Raw genomic sequence first — 23,980 nt, 5'->3', positions numbered from 1 at the left:
TAATTACAAGATTGCCATAACTAGTTTCAGCCATTGATTACACATAATCAATAGTCCAGATTTACTTCTCGCTATAATTTTACTTCTCGCATGATCCATCCTTTATATATATATATATATATATATATATATATATATATATATAGAAAATGGTTCAAATAAAAAGAAGTTGTTTCATAGGAATAGTAAGAACCAATTGAATTTTGACATTTGACATTAAAACCTATGGTGAAAGAATAATTCTAGGAAACTATGTCGGTTATAATGGTGAAAGAGTAATTCTAGGAAACTATGACTGTTTTTGGTAATTTTAAATCTCAACCATTGATTGAAATGAACCAATGTCTATGATTTATTCTTAGTCTTCCTAGGAAACTACTTATTTTTAGGATAACCCTCCCCTAGAGCAAGGTTAGAATAAGAAGTAAAATTATCCTAAGAAGTGTAAGAAGTGTTTTTGACCCTTAGATCTAGTTTTCCATGAAAGGGCATGATTGTAAACAACCATTTTCTTTTTAACTATAAAAAAATTAATTAATTTTAATTAAGTAAAATTAATATCTATTTTAATTGTATTGGCAGTTATAATCTTTTTGGCTAGCTAAAATTTTGGAATAATATCAATCAGGATATTTACTAATAACAATCATAATCTTTAAAAAAACACAATCCGATGATTTCATTGATTTTATTATATCAATATCCACAAACCAGAAACGAATTTTAATATCTCTTTCTTATAGAAATCATTCACCATGAGTAACTTCAAGGACGTCGATGAACTAGGTAAAACTCGAGATATTCATTTATTCATGTTTTGATGTGTGTTTTTGTGTTTTCGTTGATGTGTTTTTTATATGTGTTTTGACGTTGATGAACTTCAAGGGCGTCGTATTAATAGTGTTTTTTGGTGTTATATTATCAGATATTCTTTTAGTCATGTTTTGAGGTGTGTTTTTGTTTTGTCATAAACACATCGGTGTTATATTACAAGATATTACAAATTGTTTTAGGTTAAAGTATTTCAGTTCTAACCTTTATGTATCCGGTTCCATTTTGATTTGTTTGCTGTGTTATCTTCAAGTGTTTTTTTTGTTTTATTGAATACACATCAAGGCGACATGACTAACAGATGATTTACTATTCCATGTCGGTTGTTTATGTGTCGGTTTATATATTCATTGGCTTGTTGTGTTGTATGTATTTTTGCCGTGTGTTTTTTCAGAACTGCTTACTTGTGTGTTTTTGTGTTGGTCAAACTCTGTTAACCTTTAGTCATCAAACTGAACAACTTATTCGTCTGTATTAATTGTGTTATTTGTTGCATATAGTTACTTACCTTACCTGTTTCTTATAGATCCACCTGTATACAAGGAAGTTGGTATACACCATATATCTCCCAATTCTGGTAGGAAGACATATACTCCAATTGTGTCTGCGTCAATCAAACCTAACGAAGGTATGCTTTTTGACAATATTGAAGCGGCAGAGGCATTATATAGAAGATACGCTTTAGCGGACGGTTTTTCTATTAGGAAATCGACCCAGTGGGTGGAAAATCAAGTAGTTCGTTTGAAGTACTTTGTTTGCACTAAAGAGGGTTCAAGAACCGTTAAGGAAGTGGACACAATATCTGAAGATTTCAAAGGAAAAAAACAGCGTAGGAATGGTTCTCAAAGAACCAATTGTGATGCACAAACAAGGTTAACTTTAATAGATAAAGGTAAGTATAGGGTGAAATATTTTGGTGAAGAACACAATCATCCATTTGTTGATGAAGACGATATCCATTTCATGACTGCTGCCCGGGAGCTTACGTTCACACATAAAAAGATGTTAGACGATCTTGCTAACATTAACATCGGTCCCGTTAAAGCTTTCAACATAATGAGGACCATGTATGGTGGTTTCGATAAAGTTGGCGCAACAAAGTCTGATTGCAAAAACTATAAAAGAAATATCAACTTATTTATCGGAGACTACGATGCGAAGATGGCAGTTCAGCGCCTTATGGCGAAGAAAGATTATTGTCCTAACTTCTCTTGTGATTATTTTTCTAGCCCTGACGGCGCGTTAAAGGGTTTATTTTGGGCAGACGAGCGTGAGAAGATGAATTTCTACGTGTGACATCCGTCAAATTTGAGTCTCGAGTTATATTCGTATTATAAACTTCTACTTTGTAAAACCGCTCAAATAATTTTAGAACTTTATTTAATTATTATATAATATTATTATATACCTCGATCAAAAATAAATCGATATTGGTCATATTATAATGTCGTTAAGAAAAACATAAGGAATTCAAAATGATTATCGAAAAGTCGTTATGAGTTTTTCAAACCTTTAACTCACATTAAACATTAATTCAAACTTAAAGGGTGGTTTTTGAAAATATATTATAAATATAACAAACCCAAAAACCCTAACCCTATCATATTAACTCCCAACCCACCCCATCTCTTTCTCCCTAATTCCGGCAGCCGCCACCCCTACCGCCGCCTCCGGCGAGCACCACCGAAATCCGGCCACCATCCTCACTACCACCTCTGACGCACTACCCCACTCCCCTGCCGTTTTTCGGCGACTCCAACCTCCGACGCGTTTCCGGCCACCCTCTTTCTCTCCCCTGTTCACCCGCAGCCACCACCACCGAACACCCTTCTCTCTCTTCTTCTTTCTCGTTTTTCAGGCGACTGGAATTCCGGCCGTCGTGGTCACTCCAGCACCGCAGCCCCGCCTCTCTCTCTGCCTCACTCTCTTTCCCGCAGATCTCTCTCTCTCTCTCTCTCCTTCTCGTGTCCCTCTCTCCCTCTACGTCACTCTCTCTCTCTCTCTCTCTCTCTCACTCTATCTCTCTCCGATTCGTTTTCTTTTCCGGCGAACCCGTGCTTCTCTCCTCTCCGACTTCGAGTAGGTATTGTTAATTTACGGTTTTTGCTCGGCTTAACATAATACATGATGTTGGATTTTAAGATTTCATTATCGAGTTCGTTTTCGGATTTAATTAAATGGATTAAGGAAAGGGTTATCGGGTGTTTATTATTGTGGGAAAGAGTTGGTTTTAATTTGTTATTTAAATTATGGAGTTGGTTTGGTTTGGGGAAAAGATGAACAACCGGGTTCGAGTCTCATCCTAGGCCGATCTTGTGTTATCATTGTTAAAAATCGTATATTTAGTATAGAACTATTTAAATATATAAAACTCATGATTTATAACGATTATTATTATTATTATTATTATTATTAACAAGATAATATTTATTATTTTTATTATTATAAAGGAATATTAATAAAATTTGATATTGTTAATACTATTCATTTGTTTTATCGAACCGAAACCCATGTCGGGCCTAGTTACCATTTAACGTTATTGTCACTCGAGTTACATCTTTTTATCACAAATACTACTATTATTAAAACGTTATAAGTATTAGTTATTATTAATGTGACAGATATAATTATTATAATAATAACTATTATTATTAAAACTTTTAAATCTATTAATAACGTTTTCAACAATAAAGTAATAATTATTATATTTATTATTACTACTACTATTATTAGTTTTAACAACAATTCTCATTTGATAGTATTACTATGTATTATTATCATCTTTATCTTATATATATATAACTTATTCTAAAATCATTATTATCATTTCTATTCTTATTATTAATAACATCATTATAAACTTATTCTCTATCTATTTTTATAAAACCGAACCCTTGTTTTAAACCCGTCTTGCTTATATTTAATATTGGTTTAGTTATTTAAAAGCCAAATAAAATAATATTATTTTTATTTTAGTTGTCATTTAAGTACGAGTCCCTAACCATTAACAAATTAACCGATAATCCGATTTACAAACGAACCAGTCCCATTCAATGTTTCCAATATAGTTTCATTATGGTTTCAAGTTCATTAATATATTTTATTATTCGTTTTCATTTAGCTTTCAAGTCGGATCTGTTAGTTTACCATTCGAGCTTCATTTATTTATCTATTTATTTCTCGGTTCATCAGTCGAGGTGGCTACTTTCACACCCCTTTTTCCATCTTTCGTTTTGGGGTGACATTTCATACTTATCAAACTAAATGCTTTATCTACTTGAATCTTTAAACCCACAAACGTGATTGTATACTACTTGAATAATTGCTCGATTTGGTGTTCTATGCTTAAATGTCTATGTGTTTATCGTTTTTGGATGGTGGAACTATAAATCCTAGACCATTTGGCAACCCCTCATGGCAAGGTGTCGTTAACGTAATGAAATTAACGATAACTATAAAATCCTAGACTATTTGGCATCCCCTTATAGCTAGGTGTCGCTAACTTGTTTAGCGATAACTATTTATCCAAGTTTATAGCTTTTATTTATTGTTTCGTATACAAGTTTTGTGGCTTTTTATTACTATATATTTATATGCTCAAACTTATGAATTGCTCACCAACCTTTGTGTTGACAAACTTTATTTTATTAAATGTTACAGGTTTGACTTTTGTTGACTCGAGGACTTGACGAAAAACGTTACCAAGACCATTAGGATATTAGTAAAACGAACAATATAAATGTTACTTGAATTCAGTTTGTTGTGTGAACGAGATGTGTTGATGATTGATTTATGAAATAAATGAGTTGATTAAATATTGTCACTTTAAATAGTGTCTTGTGTATTTGTCCAATCACGTTGCACCCCGGCATGTTCCGCCGCCTTTGATCGGGGTGTGACAGATTGGTATCAAAGCCACAAGACTATAAGATAGGTAGTTAGACGTAACGGCCTAGTATAGTCTTTACTTTAGGGTCCTTATACGTGTTGCCTATACGTGTTTACCCTACTTGATTGTTCAATGCACTTGTTTATTTATATACTTATTTGTTTTATCAAATCATAAATATACACACACACACACACACTTTCATAGTACTCCAAGGTATCCTTACATTAAAACGCAAAAACATTAGTTTTTATTGTGTTTTATGGATCACGAGCTTAACTTGGATCCCGTTGTTTCAAATCTCCTTAAAGATCGTCTCATATGAGATGACCACTTTAAGTAGTCGAATGCGAGCGTTCCGCCCGCCATCCTAATTTTTGGTGTTAAAACAATAGAACTACGGTGATTTCGTGGACTAGTGTTTTGACATGACGTTGTATTCTGATTTATTGTTTTTGTTACAATCGTTATTTGAGTCGAAGACATGAAAAAGACGCGGTGGTACGTGCACATGTTTAGACTCCAACATGGTATTTTTGTATTAAAGGTTTTTAGTGTCGGAATATCAAGTCATGGTGGTTCATGCACGATTTCTCCGCTTTTAAATCTTAAAACATTATTATTACGTTTCAAGAATTTAAACCATTTTTCCTTTATTCTGTTATAAATTCTTATCACAAGTCTTCATTTATAAATGTTATATATTTTTTATATATATATCTCGATTTTATATGGTAAAGTTTTACACCAATTTTCTCATTTTGATTTCACGATGATTTTTATTACAAATTTCGTTCATTATGATCTCTTCGATATAGGTTAAATATATGTATATATAGAGTTTGATCTATTCATAATAATTTTTAATATGCCATTTATTTTCATTAATCGATTTACAAACGAAAATCTTATTATATAAATTTTATCATATTAAGAAGGTTTTATGATAAATTTCATCTCAACTTTTCAAGTAAATTTCCTATTGTATAAACTTTAAATTGTTTTTAAAGTTCTTGCATGGAAATTTTTTTATAAAAAGTTTTATTTTTATAACTATTCCGTTTATTTTGGACGATCACTTCAAAATTTTAATTGTTTAAACTTCTCACGACATTTTTAATTATACTATATTATATAATACACGTGGTAAAATTTCCACTACCCAATTTTATTTTCATAACAACTTTCATCAGACAATCTTTGGTTAATTATAAATTTTCGCAAATGAAAAATTTAAATCATACGATTATCTGCGTTTTAAAATTCTTATGACAACTTTGCCATGTTTTTTTCAAGAAAGTCACAAACTTATAGCTTGTAATCTTCTTGAAATTCTCATGCAAAACTTCATATAAATTTTACTTTAAAGACCAAAAATTGTTTACTTGTGATTTCTCGATTCGCAATGCCGGTCATTTTAACTTACTATAATTTTTTTCGTCACAAGATATTAAGTAACGAACTTGGTAAGAGAAAATTTTCATTTCGCAACTTTGTATTTCCAAAAACAACATTCATCATTTAATACTGAGACCTCATAACAAATTTCGACATTCAATTTACGTATTTTAAATTTCCTCATAAGCAAAAAAAAAAATAAATAAATAAAATAAATAAAAATTATTGTAATTTTTATAAAAAAAAATTGTTGTGTGATTCACACGCTCGGACCTCAAAAATCCTATTTATATAATATATATTTATACATATATTAACTTGTAACTTTAATTATCAAAATTTTCATGGATGTTTTAAACATTAGTTATAAATTATGATATTTTCAAATTAATACTTATTACTAGTCAAAAAAATAAATCTCCCTATACACAACCACAATTTCCCAAACACCCGCATCCCGTCTCAAACTACTACCTTAAATCAAACCACCCTTCCATTTCAAAAGTTTCCCGAGCACTTAAATCTTTTCTCAATATGAACGAAACCTAAACATCCAAAGTATACCCTCACCAACTCAAGCCCCATGCAGAATCCAAGATGCACAATATTAACCCAACAAAAAGCCTTAAATACCGACACTCCCACGCCACGAAAACCTATCAAACTCACCATCCTAATACTTCAAGAACACCGAAAAACACACTCACAAATGCCTTGAACATATACAAACCAAACCTTACCCAACTATGACTTAAAATCCTTCGACCCATACTATGTCGAGTCACAAACCATATCGCCACACTGTTCCCATACAACTATAGAGTTTGATATCAATATAGCAATCCAACCACTACTTACAAAATACATGTATAAACCTAATCTCAACCCAAACTAGTCAAGATCGAATTATCCAACCCATCAACTTAACCCTAGCTCAAATAAGCAAAACCTCACCTAAATAGCCCAACCATTACTCATACAAATCATCCAAGCCTAAACCACACAAACAACCTAAACTCAACAAACCTCATAAACCCAACTCAATAAAAAAAAACCCAACTACGCAAGCCAACCGAAACACACTCACTCTTCACCACTTTCCCAAACCATTCACTATTCAAAGCCTAAAACCTATCCCTACACACGCAAGCTTCGCTTTACCCTTAAATCTTTATATATATATATATATATATATATATATATATATGTATACCTACATACAACTAGCGTATTTATATCAACCTCATGTGTTCAATTAATCACTTATAGATTATAAACTCTTTCAAGATTAACGGTTTACATGTTATGTCCATATTTTATAAATTATCTTTGTAAAATGTAATATTGTCATGACAACAAAATTTTATTATGAGAAATTGTTTAAAAAAAAGGAGATTATTAAATAATTATATAGGTGATTTTAAGATTTATAAATATTGTCACCTAAGGTGATAAATCTCATAAAGACTTTATAAGTTCGAGGTATCATTACGAACGTTGAATGCGGAATTTATTTAATAACAAATTTCAACTTTCACTCTTGTGTCGTTCGGGATGATGGGACACGCCTCATAGAGGACGATGAGTCCAAAGGGGGGTTGTTTGTAACACCCTTGGCAAACACAACATCGTCCCACTCTTAGGCTATCCCACATCGGCCGTGGACAAGAGAGATCCTTGGTTCATACGTAATGTCCTGCCTCTTAACATCACCAACGCGTTTTGGGCAACCAAAAACAAATCCGTGAGCTCTTCGTGGGCAGAGCGGACAATATTGGTGGTACGAGAGGCCGGGGTGTTACACTACGTTTTTGGTGATGTTGTGTCATTTGATGCGACATATCGACATAACAAACAAGTAATAACACAGGATCACTTATTTTTTTTTTAATATTCCATTATACTATTTTACAAACTGATTAGTTTTTATTGTTTGTGCAGGTATAACTTGGTTTTTGTCCCGTTTACTGGGATTGACAACCATAATCGGAATGTTACCCTTGGTGTAGCTTTGCTTGGATCGGAAACTGCCGAATCCTACATTTGGTTGCTGAAGTGTTTTAAGAGGGCTTTTGGTTATGAACCATCAGTTGTTGTAACTGACCAAGACCCGACCATGAAACGTGCAATTGAAGACGTTTTCCCGAATTCTAGGCATAGGCTGTGCATGTGGCATATTATGGATAAGTTGTCCGGGAAGGTATAACAAAATTACGTTTTTGTTAATCCATTTTTGATTGTTTATTTGTATACCATTCTTACATTGTATTCTTCCAGGTTGGATCCCACCTTTGCAAACCACTGACTTCAAGACTCGGTTGTGTGATATTGTGTGGACGAACTCAATAACACCAGAACTTTTCGAAAAGGAGTGGGCTTCAATCATGAATGACTTTCAGTTAAACGACCACGATTGGCTGAAAGATATATTTCACATCAGACAATCATGGATTCCTGCATATTATCATGAAGATACAATGTCTGGTCTAATGCGTACATCATCTCGATCGGAGACCTAGAACCATTTTTTTGGCAAGTTTTGTAACGCACGATGCACTTTGGTTGAATTCCTCGCACATTTTGATACTGCGTTGGATCATCAGAGACACGAACATCGGAAGAACGATCATGACTGTAGGTACAAAAAAGCCGAAACATGGAGTAACTTTTCACTAGAGAAACAAGCTTCTGAAATCTACACATGAACCATTTTTTTTGATGTCCAATTGGAAATACAAGCAGCTCTTCACAATTGCACGTCCATGAGTTACCTACCTGTTGATGATTATTTGAAGTTCAATATTCGGGACTCTCAACACCTACCTGCTTCTTTTCACGAGGTATATAGTATGACATTTATTTTTTGTACTGTGTTTATTTCGTGTCGCTTAATTAATTACAACTTATGTTTGTTAATAGGTTATGATTCGCAAGGAAGACTTCACTGTGTATTGCAGCTGTAAGAGGTTCGAGCAATTTGGTTTACTGTGTCTTCATATCTTCAAGGTGCTACACATTTTAGATATAAGGGTATTTCCCAAGCAGTACATTAATCGTAGGTGGACACAAGATGTTGTCTCTAACAGCCCTATGCGGTCAATTGGATTTGATGACCCCAACATAGACACATCTACCGACGTTTATCGTGTTGTTCGAGACATAAACATTGCTCATGATCATATCATAAACAAGCTGGTTACTGATATGTAAAAGTTACAACATTACCGTGACTACATCAATCAGTACAAATCCACCGTTGATGATGTTACTTTTGATGCCCCTAGGCCTAGTCGGCGAGACAGGTTACTAACCGGTGTTACCCAACCAGAGCACATCAATATTCGTGCTCCAATTGGTGTTAGGAATAAAGGATGTGGGCTTTCAATTCGCTATAGGTCTTTACGCGAGCAAGCTATAAGTCAAAGTCAACTGGATAAGCCCCCAAGGACATGTAGAATATGCCACGAACCTGGTCATGACGCCCGTAACCATCACAAGTACCATATCAACGAAAACACTACAGAAGACGGATCGAGCTCGTCACATAATGAGAATATGGAAGAATAGCCTACTTATCTATTTTTATTTTAATAGTTCCTTGTTAGAAAGCAAAACACTTTAATATTGTTTGGTTGATTAATGTTTAGTTTTTTCACATCAGACAACGGTTTACTTTATCGATGATTTCATATTTATTGATACTATATCATTTATGGTTGTGTGTTATTCTCATAATGATACGCGAATCTTAATGATGGGTTGGAATTTCTTATTTACAAAGTTTATCCGGTTACAGTTTTTGACACTGATTCGATTGTCCTAACTAATGGTTCATTATTCTTCAAACACATTTATGCTTAATATGTTGTGCATTATTTCCTTAATTGTTACATATAGTTTATCAACACATGGTTGTTTCTTATATTCAGTTTTTATGCCTATCTTTTTCTGACACAGTCAATAGTCCCTATTGACTCATTGGGTATCTATGCCAATAATTTCATTTATCTACACTTTCAATTGCAACATCCATCTACTAAGTAACCAAACCCAACATTGTGTTTTTCACATGAAAAGAACCACAACCAAATCCATCCAAATATACTAAAACCCTTAAATATCAACAAGTTCTACAACACAAGTTTACCAAAACTTAAAAAAAGTCTACAATCATATCCATAATCATACATCAAAACATACTAAAACAATTAAACCATCAACACTTGCAATGTAACATCCTAAAATTTTTAATGTTGAATAAAGAAAGTTACGTTTAGTGATTTCGCGTTATTAATTAATTAATATCGAGTAAGGAGCGGATCATGGACTTAGATTAATTGAGATGGATTAAATGAGAATGGGCCTTAGGTCCATGGGCTTTAAGGGATATAAATATCCCCTAAACCCTAAACCATCATTCATTTCCATCTTATTCTCTAACACACTCCAAAACACACACACACCACACACCGCCATACGGCCGGCGGCCGAGGGAGAGGAACGAACAAGATCCGAGAGAGAGTGAACGATTAGTTGTGATTAAACAAGTTAAACGAGATCCAAACGAGCACAAAAAGGTATGTTCTTGACCTTTAAAGTTTAAAGATCCAAGCTTTATAGTATATACGGGGTATATATACGACCGAAAATGGTTAGGGAACGTAGTGGGTGATGTCGAACCATAACAAGGGTGTTAAAATCGCCAAAATGCTTGATGAAAACCAAACCCGTGGCTGAACTGGGCAACTTCGCCTTCAAAACGATAACTTCGCCTTCAGGGCTTAACTTCGCTTACGGCCAAGTTCGCCTAACTGGTAACTTCGCCTGAGGCTAAGTTCGCCTAAGGTTTAACTTCGCCTAAAGCTAAGTTCGCTTAAGGTTTAACTTCGCCTAAAGCTAAGTTCGCCTAAGGTTTAACTTCGCCTAAAGCTAAGTTCGCTTAAGGTTTAACTTCGCCTAAAGCTAAGTTCGCCTAAGGTTTAACTTCGCCTAAAGCTAAGTTCGCCTAAGGTTTAACTTCGCCTAAAGCTAAGTTCGCTTATAAAATAAATTAAAAACCAAATGGAAAATGTGTTAAGACAGTTAATGTAAATAAAATTTTTCCAAGCTGACCTGGCAGCTCGACCCCAGCCAGGGGCTCTGCCCCTTGGACCCTGCTAGGGGCTGCCGCCCCTAGACCCCGCTGCCAGGGGCGCTGCCCCGGACCCCCGTTCGTTGTGGGTACTAGTTAAGACTAGAAAGATGATATGAGTAGTGATAGTTAATTGATACGTATACTTGTTATACAGTCAGCCGTGCACAACTGAAGAAAGGGATTACGATTAACGGTGAACGTAACCGCATTCAGGTGAGTTTCTAGCCCCACTTCTGTGTTATGTTTTCGGGGCTGTGTGCATACTCGATATGTTTGTTAATACACTTATCCTAAGTGATAAGTGTATGCCTTATATGAATGATGTGAAATGTATGAATGATTGCTTGTCAGTACGTGAACGATCTTCGGATATTGCACGTACTGTCAGGTTGTAGTGTTACGTATAAGGTAAGTATAATGTATTTGCTCATATGTATGAATGCGATAAAGTTAATAAACAAAGGAAAGGCATGGTTATATGGTAACGAAGAGCGACCAGACCCTAATAATATCTGTGATGTTAGGGACCAGACCCTTTTAATATCTGTGATGTTAGGGACCAGACCCTTATAATATCTGTGATGTTAGGGACCAGACCCTTTTAATATCTGTGATGTTAGGGACCAGACCCTTATAATATCTGTGATGTTAGGGACCAGACCTTTATAATATCTGTGAGGTTATAGGGCGAAAGGCTCTTTAAAACGTATGATTATGTATGTAAAGAAAGTATGAAGGTAAGAATGAAAGTATATGCACTTATGTGTGTATGAAAGAAAGTTAAGAGGTTAAGTATGAAATGTAAGAAGGTATTGTATAATTATGTGATTAACTAGAACTCACTCAGCGTAGCTGAGTTTTAGTATGCACGCAGGTGAGTAGGATGAGGCAGCTCGCTTGAGCAGACACGTGGCACCGAATAAGAGGCTGGCATCGGAAGACTCAAGACGTTTAAGTTTAATGTTTCGTTTATTTTGAAAGACAAAATGATGTTTTAAGACAAGACGTGTTTTGTTATGAAATGTTTTATGAAAGCTTTTATATTCCGCGAATGTTTTAATTAACTCTGATATTTAGAACTGCGTTTATGAGTAAATCCAACACGAAAGTAGGGCTACCGGTAACGGGGCCTTACATGCAACAAAACAAGTTTTACCAAAACAGAAACACAAAACAGTAAACAAACGTTCGTTGGAAAGAAAAAGTCTGACAACCTTAAATCCCGTGACACCTTGCTGATAATCAACTTCACGTGAGTTTCATTCTTTCTAACATTCTCTTCGTTGCGGTCTTTTGCATCTTTTATTTCTCCGTTGCTTGCATTTCTTCATACTCCATCACATCGTTTACAATCACACACTTCGACATGTTGATTTCTGTTAGTAGAATCTTCGCTACGTATTTCCTTCGAAGATCGTTCAGCTCTTCCTTTTGTTTCGGTAAAACCCGACCACGTTTGTCAACCTCTTCACTGATCCCACAATCAATATGCCACTCTTTTGTGTTCCCCCCTTTAAAAGTCTCCATGTGTCGCATCGCAAACACTCCACAGTCAACATAGTTGTACATAGTTTTCCACGGTACATCAACTCTGGTTATATTTGAGCTTCTCATCTTTGACGCACCGTGGTGTCCTACAAATGCCAAGTATCCAGCCCGCGTCTCCCTCTGAAACAAATTCTCAGATTATTGTTATAATTATAAACTTCAGTTGTATTGAAAAACATAAAACTCACATACCATCTTTTCAGGCACCCTATATATCGGCTCTTAAATGACTCCCTCGTCCCCATATTGTCAATCATATGAATATGACACATCTTCAGGTTGAAACACATTACATAGAAGTGTTTAACATATATTATCGGTATCAACACCAAATCCACCCCATGAATGCTTGTTAACTGTTGCATACGCAACATCCTTTCCATATTAACACTGAATACAGATATTCTCGTGTTAACGTCTTTCTCGTAATGATCCGGGAGCTGTATTATGCATCAAAAGTGTTTTAACAACTGCAATTACCTAACATCTTATTAGAAAATGTAAGAAGACTTACCAGCATCACAGACGAACAAAACAGCCTACGCACCGAGTTGTGTTTCGCTCTGATGTATTCCTCATGGTTTAAAACGCTTGCCCATGCCGACATCACTGATACATGCACCCACGCATCAGGACGCAAAGTTTCCAAAACGACACGTCTTATGCTAACGCCATGTTCCGTGCTAAATACGACATCCCTACATTAAACCCAAAGCAACAATCAACGATTGTGCAAAACTAAAATATCAACATTTACCATACCATACACATAATTAACAGCAAATTTTACTTACCAGTGATTCTTGAACGCGGCAAACATACACTCGGCCACACCAATTTCCTGTTTTGTAATTGAAGATTTCAATTCAACCGCACGTTTTGCGAAAGGCGAGCAAAACGCTTCTGATAGGAATCTATATCGTCTTGGCCTTTCTTCATTGAACACTAACTTGTTAATTGGTGAGTCCGGAGTAACGTTAAGAACTTCTTTCCCCTTGCTTCGTGTCATTGGTGTTTCAAAGTCTTGAGTTTTGTCGGCTGAGTCAATGTTAAATTTGGTCAAACTAAACGTCACTGTTGTCATTTGTTGACCTGATTGATATTCACCGACAGCCTTTTCCACAAATTCATACTCCCGAACAGGCGAGTTATTTGTACTCTTTTCAACATTCGGAGCACCGTCTTTATTGTTCACATCCTCATCCTTCTTACCAGTGTATTTGGCAAGATTCTTCTTCCAGTCTTTGTCCAGCTCTTTAATTAACAGGCTACCGGAACACATGTCGTTTGCTTCTTCAAACTCATGACATATATCGCCATAAACATTATCAAAGTGTTGTATCAGGTCCGCTAGCCTTTCAGCCCTATCCTGTTACTCAATACAACAAACATATGATTAGAAACATGAACCAGGAAATCAAAAAACAAAAAACAAAAAACAAAACAAAATAACAATTTACAGTTTCGTACCTCCTCGTCAGTTTGCGTCCCCATTTTCTGAGATCCTACGCCTTCATAACCATCTACTTCAGTCTCAGTCTCTTCTGACTCTACAACAACACCCGTATCCTTCATATTATCATCTAAATCCTTCTTTTCTACGCACACTTTCCGCGACACTCCCGATTTACTTTTTTTAATCACCATTTTTTTTAAATCCTTTTTGGTGAATTTTCTCACCACATTTTCACCATCAACATCCGATTTCTGTTTCTTTCTCTTTTTTATCATCTTTGGAAACATTTCCCACTCGTTTTCCTAGCGTTACACTCCTATCCAAACGCTCTTTTTCCTTTATGGCTTGCAACTTACTAAGGTCACCGTCGGTGAATATCTTAACCGGTGTCAGATACTTACCGTTTTCCACCATACTTCCAAAGTATTCATTTGCATACGCAAGCTATATACCACACATTAATAACTTATCATTAATTAACAGCAAACATAACTTTCATTACAAAAAAAAACATACCGCAAGCAATGTCATTGACCCATTGTACTCTCTGTTTTTTTCCATTTCTTTCGGGTTCTCCTCATCATTTTCACCAAGTACTCACACCAATTCAGATCCATAACGGCATCAACATCTTTAATGGATGGTATGAATATCTGGTTGACTGTGTTATTACCTGTGATATCCCCCATATATGTGCAAAACACAACAAGAAAGTTCAACCTGAAATGCCAACCGCAATCTATTTGGCTTCTCGCGTACTCCAAAAACCTAAGTGGGCACACCTTTGCCTTTGTGTCCGCGAATTGACTCCTCCACCTTCTTATAACAACATCTTCTACCCTAGGCCTCATTGTCTCGACTATCTCAACCTTCCCCCTAGGTATCCCTAAAAGTCTCTCTACTAGTTCTGGAGTTATTCTTAGTTTTTTCTCTCCCAAATTCAAGACACTACTCTCATAGTCGTAGTTTTTTACCAGCCAACGACCCAAACCCGTTGGTATATTCTCTATAGTGATTTCTAGCATACTACCGAACCCCATTTTGCTTACTATTTTCTTCTGCTCATTTGTCAGATTCTCGATATACTCATGGAATAAGCTAGCTTTAACCCTAGGTCTTATCCTTTCCCCGCTATACTCGTGAAACACAACCTTCGTTCCCATTTTTCCCTTACTACTACTCTTTATTCTCACAGGTGGATTTACAAAATCATCATCTGAGTCGCTCTTGTTACCTGTGTTTTTTTAAACATCAACAAATTAGATCACATCAAATATAGCACTCATGATTTAGCATACATCTACTTTTTTTAACATAATCCAATTTACTATTGAGAAGGACTGGATGCTTGCCACGTGTCTTTGAATTTCCCAAACTCGTCCCTACAAAAAAGTAAATACAATCACTACAACCCATGTTCATTAGATTTTAACAATCAACATCATATGCTCACGGTGGTTACTTATCCCCACACTCGTTTTCTTGATTTCTTTCCCAGACTCGACATCTATCATATTTGCGTTGTAGGCTATTCTTGGGCTTCTTCGAACTGAACACCTCAACAACAACTATTGTTAACAGAATACACAACACACTAACAACCAAAAATCATTATCCAACAAAACACACAAACCAAAACACAACCTTAACCAGTATCACAAAACGTAATCTTGTAACACAAACTCATCATCATCCAAACAATAACAATAACAAACACCACAACGTGATTAACACACACTCATCATCATCTTTTAAAAACACCACATACTAAAAAACACCACAACAACATTACACAAACAAAAAACCACATACCTAACACAACAGAAGAACACACACTAACAAACCCCTAACCAATTACAATAGAACAATCTTATTAACAACACAACACACTATAAACAAATAACAAAATTAATCAACAAAGACACTAACAAACCGCTATCCAATTAACACACAACAATCTTATTAAAAACACAACACACTAACAAAAACTAAAAAACACTAACAACAAATACAAAAACAATAACAAATCGCTATCCAATTACAACACAACAATCTTATAAAAAATAAAAAACACTAAAAACAAATAACAAATTTTATCAACAAAAACAATAAAAAAACCGATATCCAATTACAACACAACAATCTTATTAATAACACAACCCACTAAAACCAAATACAAAATTTTATCAACAAAAACACACAAACTTATAGCCACCTTAACCAGTAAGACACAAACGCCAATAACCCAACAAACTTAACTCAACCTTAAACATCACCAGAATAATCTTGTAACAAACACATCATACAAACAACGACATCATACAAATAACACAGCAACTTAATTCAACCTAGAACATAAACACAGAAACAAAATCCCTAATCCCTTATAACAAACAAAAAACAGAGCATCCGAATAATAGATATAACCCACCAAACCCTAGATAATTGGGGTTTTTCTTATAAACAACTGAAATCGATTATTTCTTAAACACACCTTCGTTACTAATCGGTATTTTTGCCCTCCGCGTCGGTGATTTCGTCTCCATTGCCTACAATTCAAACAGTTAGTATGTTGCCGGAATCTTAGAAAAGAAAGGGACTCCGACGTCGGTGAAAACCAAAGAAGAAGAACACTACAATCAATTGATAAAAAACCACAACATACCTGTACGCGTCTCTGAATCTGTATATGAAGAACACACCGACTCCTGGGTTTTTTTTAAACAGTAATCGTACTCAGAATCGCCAAAATGTAATATTTTAATTGATTTAGTGAGAGAAGGTGATAATGATTATAGGAGCTGATTACTCGTACTTGCCATAGATATTGAGTTGACGGGCTTGCATGTTGGAATACTTAAATTGACCTCTATACCCCTGAACAACTTAAACAGCTTTAATAAAATATAACACACCGAACTTAAAACACACATGCGCTCTCAACCATCAGATCAGAAAATCTAACGCCCAAGATTACTTCTCACGCTTCTTACAAAAAACTCACTTCTTATTCTAACCCCACCCCCTCCCCTATATATATATATATATATATATATATATATATATATATATATATATATATATATATATATATATATATATATATATATATATATATATATATATATATATATATATATATATATATAGGGTTGGTATCATTTAAGAACTCTAAAAAAATTAAGAACTTTTAAGAACTCTAATACAACCAAATATTTTTTTAATTTTATTTATATATTAACATTATTTAAGAGTAGTTTTATCATGTTTTATATAAAAAAATTTGATTAAATATATCAATCACAAATTTACATATGTGTAAAATTTATGTACTCACAAATTTACATAGGTGTAAAACAAAACAAAGATATGTAAATAAACTAATTTTCAAAACTGTAATCGTAAATTTAGATATAACAAAATAAAAAAACTAAACTAAAATAACATTAACATACAAATTTTTTTATAAAAAACATTAGTTTTCAAGGGTTCCTTCAAGTTCTTAAATAATTTAACAGTTCTATAATGATACTCATCCTATATATATATATATATATGGTAGGGTTATGATAAAAATAGGTTGTTTTTTAAGAAGGCTAAGAATAATTATAGGCCATTGGATCAAGGCATCTAAGGTATGAGATTAAAAGTTACCAAAAAACCAAATAGTGTCTTAAAATAACTCATGTAGTATAGTTTTCTATGGGCAAAACCGTCTAAATCGTGTTTTAATCCACTAACTCCCTTCCGATAAGTATGGCCAGGATCAAAAATGAAAATCATCACAACATATTATTCAAATAACCAAAATTGTCATCACTTTCTTCACCACCACCGCCTCTCCTTCACCTTCCATGTTCGGCGACAGACTTAATTTCACCGACCCCGTTTCCGGCGTCGGCGGCAGAAGCAGAAACATATTTCAACGGCACCCGACGACAGGAATACTACGAATACAACCGGAGTCGGTAATGTTAAACATAGATCTAGAATCAAGTACCCGTTAGCACCAGAGCCATCGCCGTCGACGGACCGTCGTAATCATCGCCATTGGTTATTAACAGTGTTACGTGAGGATTGGGTTCGCATTAAAGCTATGATTTTGGCGAGAAATTTATTAAAGTGTTTTTTAGAATTGGTTTCACATATTTGAGCTTTGATTAATTGGTTATTAAAGGTTCTGTGAAGATCAGATTTGCAGAAGGTTTTATTGTATTATAGGGTTTGTGTTTTTGAGATGTAATCATTTTTACTGTTGGACTCCATAAAATGTTATTTAGTTTGTTATGTATTCATGTGTTTACAGTTTATGTTGGGGTGATTATTTAGGTTATGAACTTAAAACTTAACTCTTAAATATTATATACGAACTAAGACACTATGATAGACACTATGACAAACACTATTACACTATTAAAATTTATGAAAAAACTAAAACTCTTTGATACCATGATGACTGATGAGTTGGTTTAAAAAAAAGTTAAGAAAACAACATCGTCCTGTAAAGATCCTAAAGTTGTATGAATTATTATTATTAAACGGTGGTTTTCAATTTAATTTAATGAAAAATGAAATTACCTTACTACCCCTCAATATAAAATTTGAAGTAATGTCACATGTCAATAAGATATTGGTTCTTACCATTCTTACAAAACTACTTATTTTTATTTAAACCCTTTTTTATACATATATATATATATATGATTGATTTCTTTTGAGAACCGCTTTGAGCTTTAAGAACTCGAAAGAATTCAACGTAACAATTTTTTTTGAATTTTTTTTACACGTGTTATACGTAAGTGTAAGTAATGTACAAAAAATTACCGTAATTTTTTACACACCGAATCGACTTATTACACATGTGTAACTAACATTTAAACTTGTGTAGTTATCAAAAATACTTATTCTCTCTCCCGATTCATTTTTTAATCAAATTTAATCTCAGCCACATTTTCAAACTCATTTAATTAAATGTGTGGTCCAAAATTGAGTTTTTAAAGTTCTTACAACTCATCAAGTTCTCAAAATATCCTTCCCCTATATAGGATTGATTTCTTTTGAGAACCGCTTTGAGCTTTAAGAACTCGAAAGAACTCTACGTAACAATTTTTTTTGAATTTTTTTTACACATGTGTAATACGTAAATGTAAGTAATGTACAAAAAATTATCGTAATTTTTTACACACCGAATCGACTTATTATACATGTGTAACTAACATTTAAACTTGTGTAATTATCAAAAATACTTATTCTCTCTCCCGATCCATTTTTTAATCAAATTTAATCTCAGCTACATATTCAAACTCATTTAATTAAATGTGTGATATAAAATTGAATTTTTAATTCATCAAGTTTTTAAAATATATATATACAATGAGTAGGCTATCCCACTCCTGCACGTCACACTGTCAGTTAACCCATTATCCCCACCTTCCAATCACACCCCGCCACGTGTCTATACCCATCCACCCAAAAACAATAATATTCTTTCTTCTCCGTCTCTGCGAACCCTAACAATAATAATCAATCTTTCCCACCATTTTTACTCTTATTATTATTATTATTATCAATTCAATTATGCGTAAATCATTATATATATCCAAAATGCACTCACACATCCTCCCAATCTCAATCAAACCACCACCACCACCTTCAACAATGCCAATTTCATCATCAACACAATCCACTGCAGTGTTAATGAATAATATCAACTACGACGGTGATGATCTGCCTAATTCGTCAATTGAATCCGGCAAAAAGTACGAGACGAAACCGTTAATCATACCTTGGGTTTTGAGTAACGGTAACGTTAACGGCGACGGTGTTTCGTTAGCGTCGACGAGTTCCGTTAGTTACCAGCAACGGCGTCTTCGTGCCGTTAGTGATTCGGATCTGACGGATGTCCGTGCTGCCGGACGAAGGTTTTTTTGGAGTAGTGGTGGCCGGACTGATGAGGAGAAGGCTTCTGGTGTTAAGTTTGGCGGTAAAGTGTTTGGATATGTTAGGTATATATGATTTTATTGACTTGATCGTTTATTTATCCAGTGGTTTTAGTGATATTAGGGCTTGGAAATGAAATGATGTTACTAGTTTAGTGTATAGTTAGAGTTAGTTAATGATTTGTTTACAATGAGTGTCGATTTGTACCGTTTAGGATTTGATTATGCATTGAGTGATGAATTTAGGACTGTAAACGAACTTGAACTGTGAACCGAACAATGCACTGTTACGTGTTCATGTTCATATGTTAAGTTTTTATTGGACAAGCGAACGGTTTACGAACACCAAAACGAAGGGTTACAAATGAACACAAACTGTGTATTTTTATCTGATTTGGCTAATCGAAAATGATCAGTGTCAACAGTTCAGTCCGGCGACCAAGTTTGTGTTGGTGTTTTTTTAACTTTCTTATGAATTAATCACATAATACTCATATGTAATTTGGTTTTATGGTTAATAGTTTTGCTGAATTCTATATGACAAGATTAGAAAAGTCATCAAAGGTATTAGTAACCTTTAATGAACAAACATAAAAGTATAAAACAGACAAATATTAATGAACACAAACGGACGTAGATGAACTTAAATGAACACATTGTCGAACGCTCACGAACACAATAGAGCGAACATGGTCTATTTTCGTGCTCGTTCATTTAGTTAATTGAACAAAATTCATTGTTCATGTTTGTTCGTTTAGTATACGAAGTTTCTTGTTCATGTTTGTTCATTTAGTTAGTTAACGAACAGTTCGCGGAACGTTTGGTTTGTTTACAGCCATAGTGATGTTTATTGACAACGCATAAGCTTATAGTATCCTTAACATAAGAATCATGCATTAATTGCTTTACATTCATAATTTTATCACTGTTATGTATGACTATATGATTATGCCAATCACCTGTGAATAACAGTATAACAAATCTTTGTTGTTAACGTATTTTCTTTATTCTTTTCTTTCTTCAGGTCCGGCTATAAATGGATCACAGGGTTTCTTTTTCTTCAATGTTATGCTTTCCTAATTATGCCAGGTGTACTTCAAGGTTTGTAACGTTGGTGCGTGCCTCAGATCAATCCTCTCATGTTAATAATAACAAGTCGCCCTAACTTTTTATGTGATTGTGTTTACATTTTTTTGTCTTTTTTATTACCTTAATAACACACGATTGCTCAAATGTTGCAGTTGCTTATCACTATTATTTCTCAAGCCGTATACGTCGGGATATTGTTTTTGGTGATCAATCAAGGAATAAGTATGTATTATGATTATGTTATGTTAACTTGCAATTTTATCTGAATAAATAGTTGACTGTTTTGTTAATGTTTGCAGACTTGATATATATTTACCTAAAAGTGATGGGAAAAATGACCGTCCAAAACCCGTCATTGCTTTCATCACTGGAGGAGCATGGGTAATAGGGTGAGTCTTTTTTATAAAATCATATTATAAATTTTAGTATTTCAAATTTCAATAACTTATGATACATGTAGGTATAAAGCTTGGGGTTCTCTTTTAGGACGTCACTTATCGGGTACAGATGCCATAGTGGCATGCATAGACTACAGGTATTTTGATAATTGAATGCAATAACTTATTTAATCCAATTTAGACTTTTTTACTTATTATTGTTATGTACTTTTGCTTTAAGAAATTATCCAAAGGCCACAATCAGTGAAATGGTTGATGATGCTTCACGAGGCATCTCGTTTGTGTGCAACAATATTGCTGAATATGGTGGTGATCCGAACAGGTATGTTTGTTTTATTTAAGACTAATTTCCCATTTTGGGTCTTAAATTGGTTTTTTGTGATTTTGAAGGATTTATTTGATGGGACAGTCGGCTGGTGCTCATATTGCTGCGTGTGCACTTGTGGAGCAAGCAATCAAAGAGTCTAATGGAATACAAACTACATGGAGTATAGCACAAATTAAAGCTTATTTTGGATTATCAGGAGGGTATGTTTATCATTTAGTTTCATATATACTTCTTGATGTAACCTTGTTTACTAAATGTTTTCTTCTGTTTACAGATATAATATGTTTAACCTGGCAGAGCATCTGCATACAAGAGGTCCATACAAGGCACTATTTATGAGGTACTTTTTTGGTCTTTCGACTCTTTTCACTAATATCAAGACTTCAAGAGCGTCAGAGTGACAAAAGTTTCAATTTTTTTATAGAATATTGGGAGGTGAGGAATCTTTAAGTAAATATTCACCAGAAATTGTTGTGCAAGACCCAAACAATCAGAGTGCGGTTGCTCTCTTGCCTCCAGTTATCCTATTTCACGGGACAGAAGATTATTCAATTCCAGCAGATTGCAGGTATGCTTGCTCTAAAATCTGTATGTGTCCGTGTTAAGATGTAAAAACTACCAAAATGACAGAATCCGTGCACTCTGGCATTATTTTATATAATTACAATCCAAATTACTTGTTTTGTTGTTCTGTTGATAAAGTTGTTCTGTTAAAAAATGAAAAGAATGAAATGTTATTGTTTACATTTTACAGTAAAACGTTTGTGGAGAGTCTTCAAAGAGTAGGAGTGAAAGCCGAATTGAAGTTATATGAGGGGAAAACTCATACTGATGTGTTTGTTCAGGTATATTTTGTTTATTCTCATACTTTTCAATTTTCATTACATTTTTTTTTCACAATTTGTGTATTAAATTAGGATCCAATGAGAGGGGATGACAAACTGTTTGATGATTTGGTTGCAATAATACACGCGGGAGATGAAGAAGCTCTTGCAAGACAAGCAAGAGCGCCTCCAAGACGTCGCCTTGTACCTGAATTTATGTTAAAACTAGCTGGAAAAATCAGCCCCTTTTAATCAATCAATAGATTTCGCATTCATTGTAAGCAAGCTTCATGGTCTTATATAGATATCATCATTTGATTGAGAGGCATGTTTGGTTTGTAAATAGAAGATAACACGGAGAAACATTGACAATGAATTGAAGTATGTGATACGAACAGCCCCAAGTAAACACGTAAGGTATCGTTCACTTAAAACATTGAGCGTGTAGTTGTTTGTATGACAATCGTAGTCGGCCACGACTCAGGCTGGTTGCGTAAGTATTGAGGACGGGAGTAGACCTGACGGTGAGAGTATTCATTATGTTTATTAATAATTAATATTTAGTAGCAAATGATTTAAGGTTTAGTGTCATAAAAATTAATATACTTTTTACATTTTTCGATCCATTTGTCGATCCATCGCTTTTCTATGAAACTTCACATGCATATAGATAATGAATTGCATTATGTATGGATGAAAATGTGTGTGTGTGTACGCATGTGATATGTGCAAACTAACAGCTCTGTTGATCAATTAAAACCGGAAGATGTAGGGAATACGTTTATTGATTGATCATTAATCATTACGTGTTTTAAAAATTACGATTACAGTGGTATTTATAGGGGTTGCCATCCTCTTTACTGAACTGATGTGTTGTGTTGTTTGTCTAAACTTAGGTTTAAACTAATAATAATACAAGTTTTACTTAATACTTAGGTGACATAATAATTTATCAATCTAACAGAAGCCGCTTTATCAGTGCCGATGACAACCGATGCCATAGGGGCTTTTGACTTTACATGTTCTCTTCCCAAAGTTGTATGGGCGTGAAGTACAAATTCTTTGGTGGTCTAGGTGATTGAGGTGGATGTGAAGCTCTATAGTTCGGAGCTGGCGGTGCTATAGCCCCATCTGTTCAAATAGAAG

At 34.3% G+C, this 23,980-nt stretch overlaps 2 protein-coding genes and 1 pseudogene across 3 annotated transcripts; 2 read left to right on the top strand and 1 right to left on the bottom strand.

Annotated features, from left to right (window-relative positions):
- The first annotated feature begins 1,093 nt into the window (after positions 1–1,093).
- Positions 1,094–9,699, top strand: LOC143558082 (protein FAR1-RELATED SEQUENCE 5-like; annotated as a pseudogene).
- A 2,692-nt stretch (positions 9,700–12,391) lies between these two features.
- On the bottom strand, positions 12,392–17,274 carry LOC143558095 (uncharacterized). Of its 2 annotated transcripts, none has more exons than XM_077047006.1 (5): positions 14,759–17,274; positions 14,409–14,572; positions 13,595–14,348; positions 13,315–13,498; positions 12,392–13,240 (listed from the first exon to the last, which is right to left on the bottom strand). In XM_077047006.1, exons 3-5 carry the CDS (start codon positions 14,080–14,082, stop codon positions 12,887–12,889), a joined length of 1,026 nt encoding a protein of 341 aa, XP_076903121.1. In that variant the 5' UTR covers positions 14,083–14,348; positions 14,409–14,572; positions 14,759–17,274; the 3' UTR covers positions 12,392–12,886. The 2 variants fall into 2 exon arrangements, with proteins under 2 accessions (XP_076903121.1, XP_076903122.1); XM_077047007.1 differs by having other exon boundaries at positions 14,409–14,700; positions 14,773–17,274.
- A 2,500-nt stretch (positions 17,275–19,774) lies between these two features.
- LOC143558081 (putative isoprenylcysteine alpha-carbonyl methylesterase ICMEL2) lies at positions 19,775–23,414 on the top strand. Its single transcript, XM_077046999.1, has 11 exons — positions 19,775–20,261; positions 21,220–21,296; positions 21,437–21,506; positions 21,584–21,673; positions 21,745–21,819; positions 21,903–22,004; positions 22,073–22,210; positions 22,285–22,350; positions 22,435–22,578; positions 22,765–22,855; positions 22,928–23,414. The coding sequence occupies exons 1-11, from the start codon at positions 19,834–19,836 to the stop codon at positions 23,084–23,086; spliced, it is 1,440 nt and encodes a 479-aa protein (XP_076903114.1). The 5' UTR covers positions 19,775–19,833; the 3' UTR covers positions 23,087–23,414.
- The last annotated feature ends 566 nt before the right edge of the window (positions 23,415–23,980 follow it).

Source organism: Bidens hawaiensis, unplaced genomic scaffold (assembly GCF_021521415.1).
Source record: "Bidens hawaiensis isolate Kalapana, Puna unplaced genomic scaffold, B.hawaiensis_p1.1 tig00019321_1, whole genome shotgun sequence".
Classification (NCBI taxonomy): domain Eukaryota; kingdom Viridiplantae; phylum Streptophyta; class Magnoliopsida; order Asterales; family Asteraceae; genus Bidens; species Bidens hawaiensis.
This window is presented reverse-complemented; position numbering and strand designations above follow the sequence as displayed.

Bases quoted from the DNA above. Each gene is read 5' to 3' on its own strand.
- LOC143558095 (XM_077047006.1), bottom strand. From the start codon at position 14,082: ATGTGTTCCGGTAGCCTGTTAATTAAAGAGCTGGACAAAGACTGGAAG. The intron at 13,499-13,594 runs GTAAGTAAAATT...GGTTTAATGTAG, and splicing joins GCCGCGTTCAAGAATCACTG to GGATGTCGTATTTAGCACGG. The intron at 13,241-13,314 runs GTAAGTCTTCTT...TGCATAATACAG, and splicing joins TTTGTTCGTCTGTGATGCTG to CTCCCGGATCATTACGAGAA.
- LOC143558081 (XM_077046999.1), top strand. From the start codon at position 19,834: ATGCGTAAATCATTATATATATCCAAAATGCACTCACACATCCTCCCA. The intron at 21,820-21,902 runs GTATTTTGATAA...TTTTGCTTTAAG, and splicing joins GTGGCATGCATAGACTACAG to AAATTATCCAAAGGCCACAA. The intron at 22,856-22,927 runs GTATATTTTGTT...GTATTAAATTAG, and splicing joins ATACTGATGTGTTTGTTCAG to GATCCAATGAGAGGGGATGA.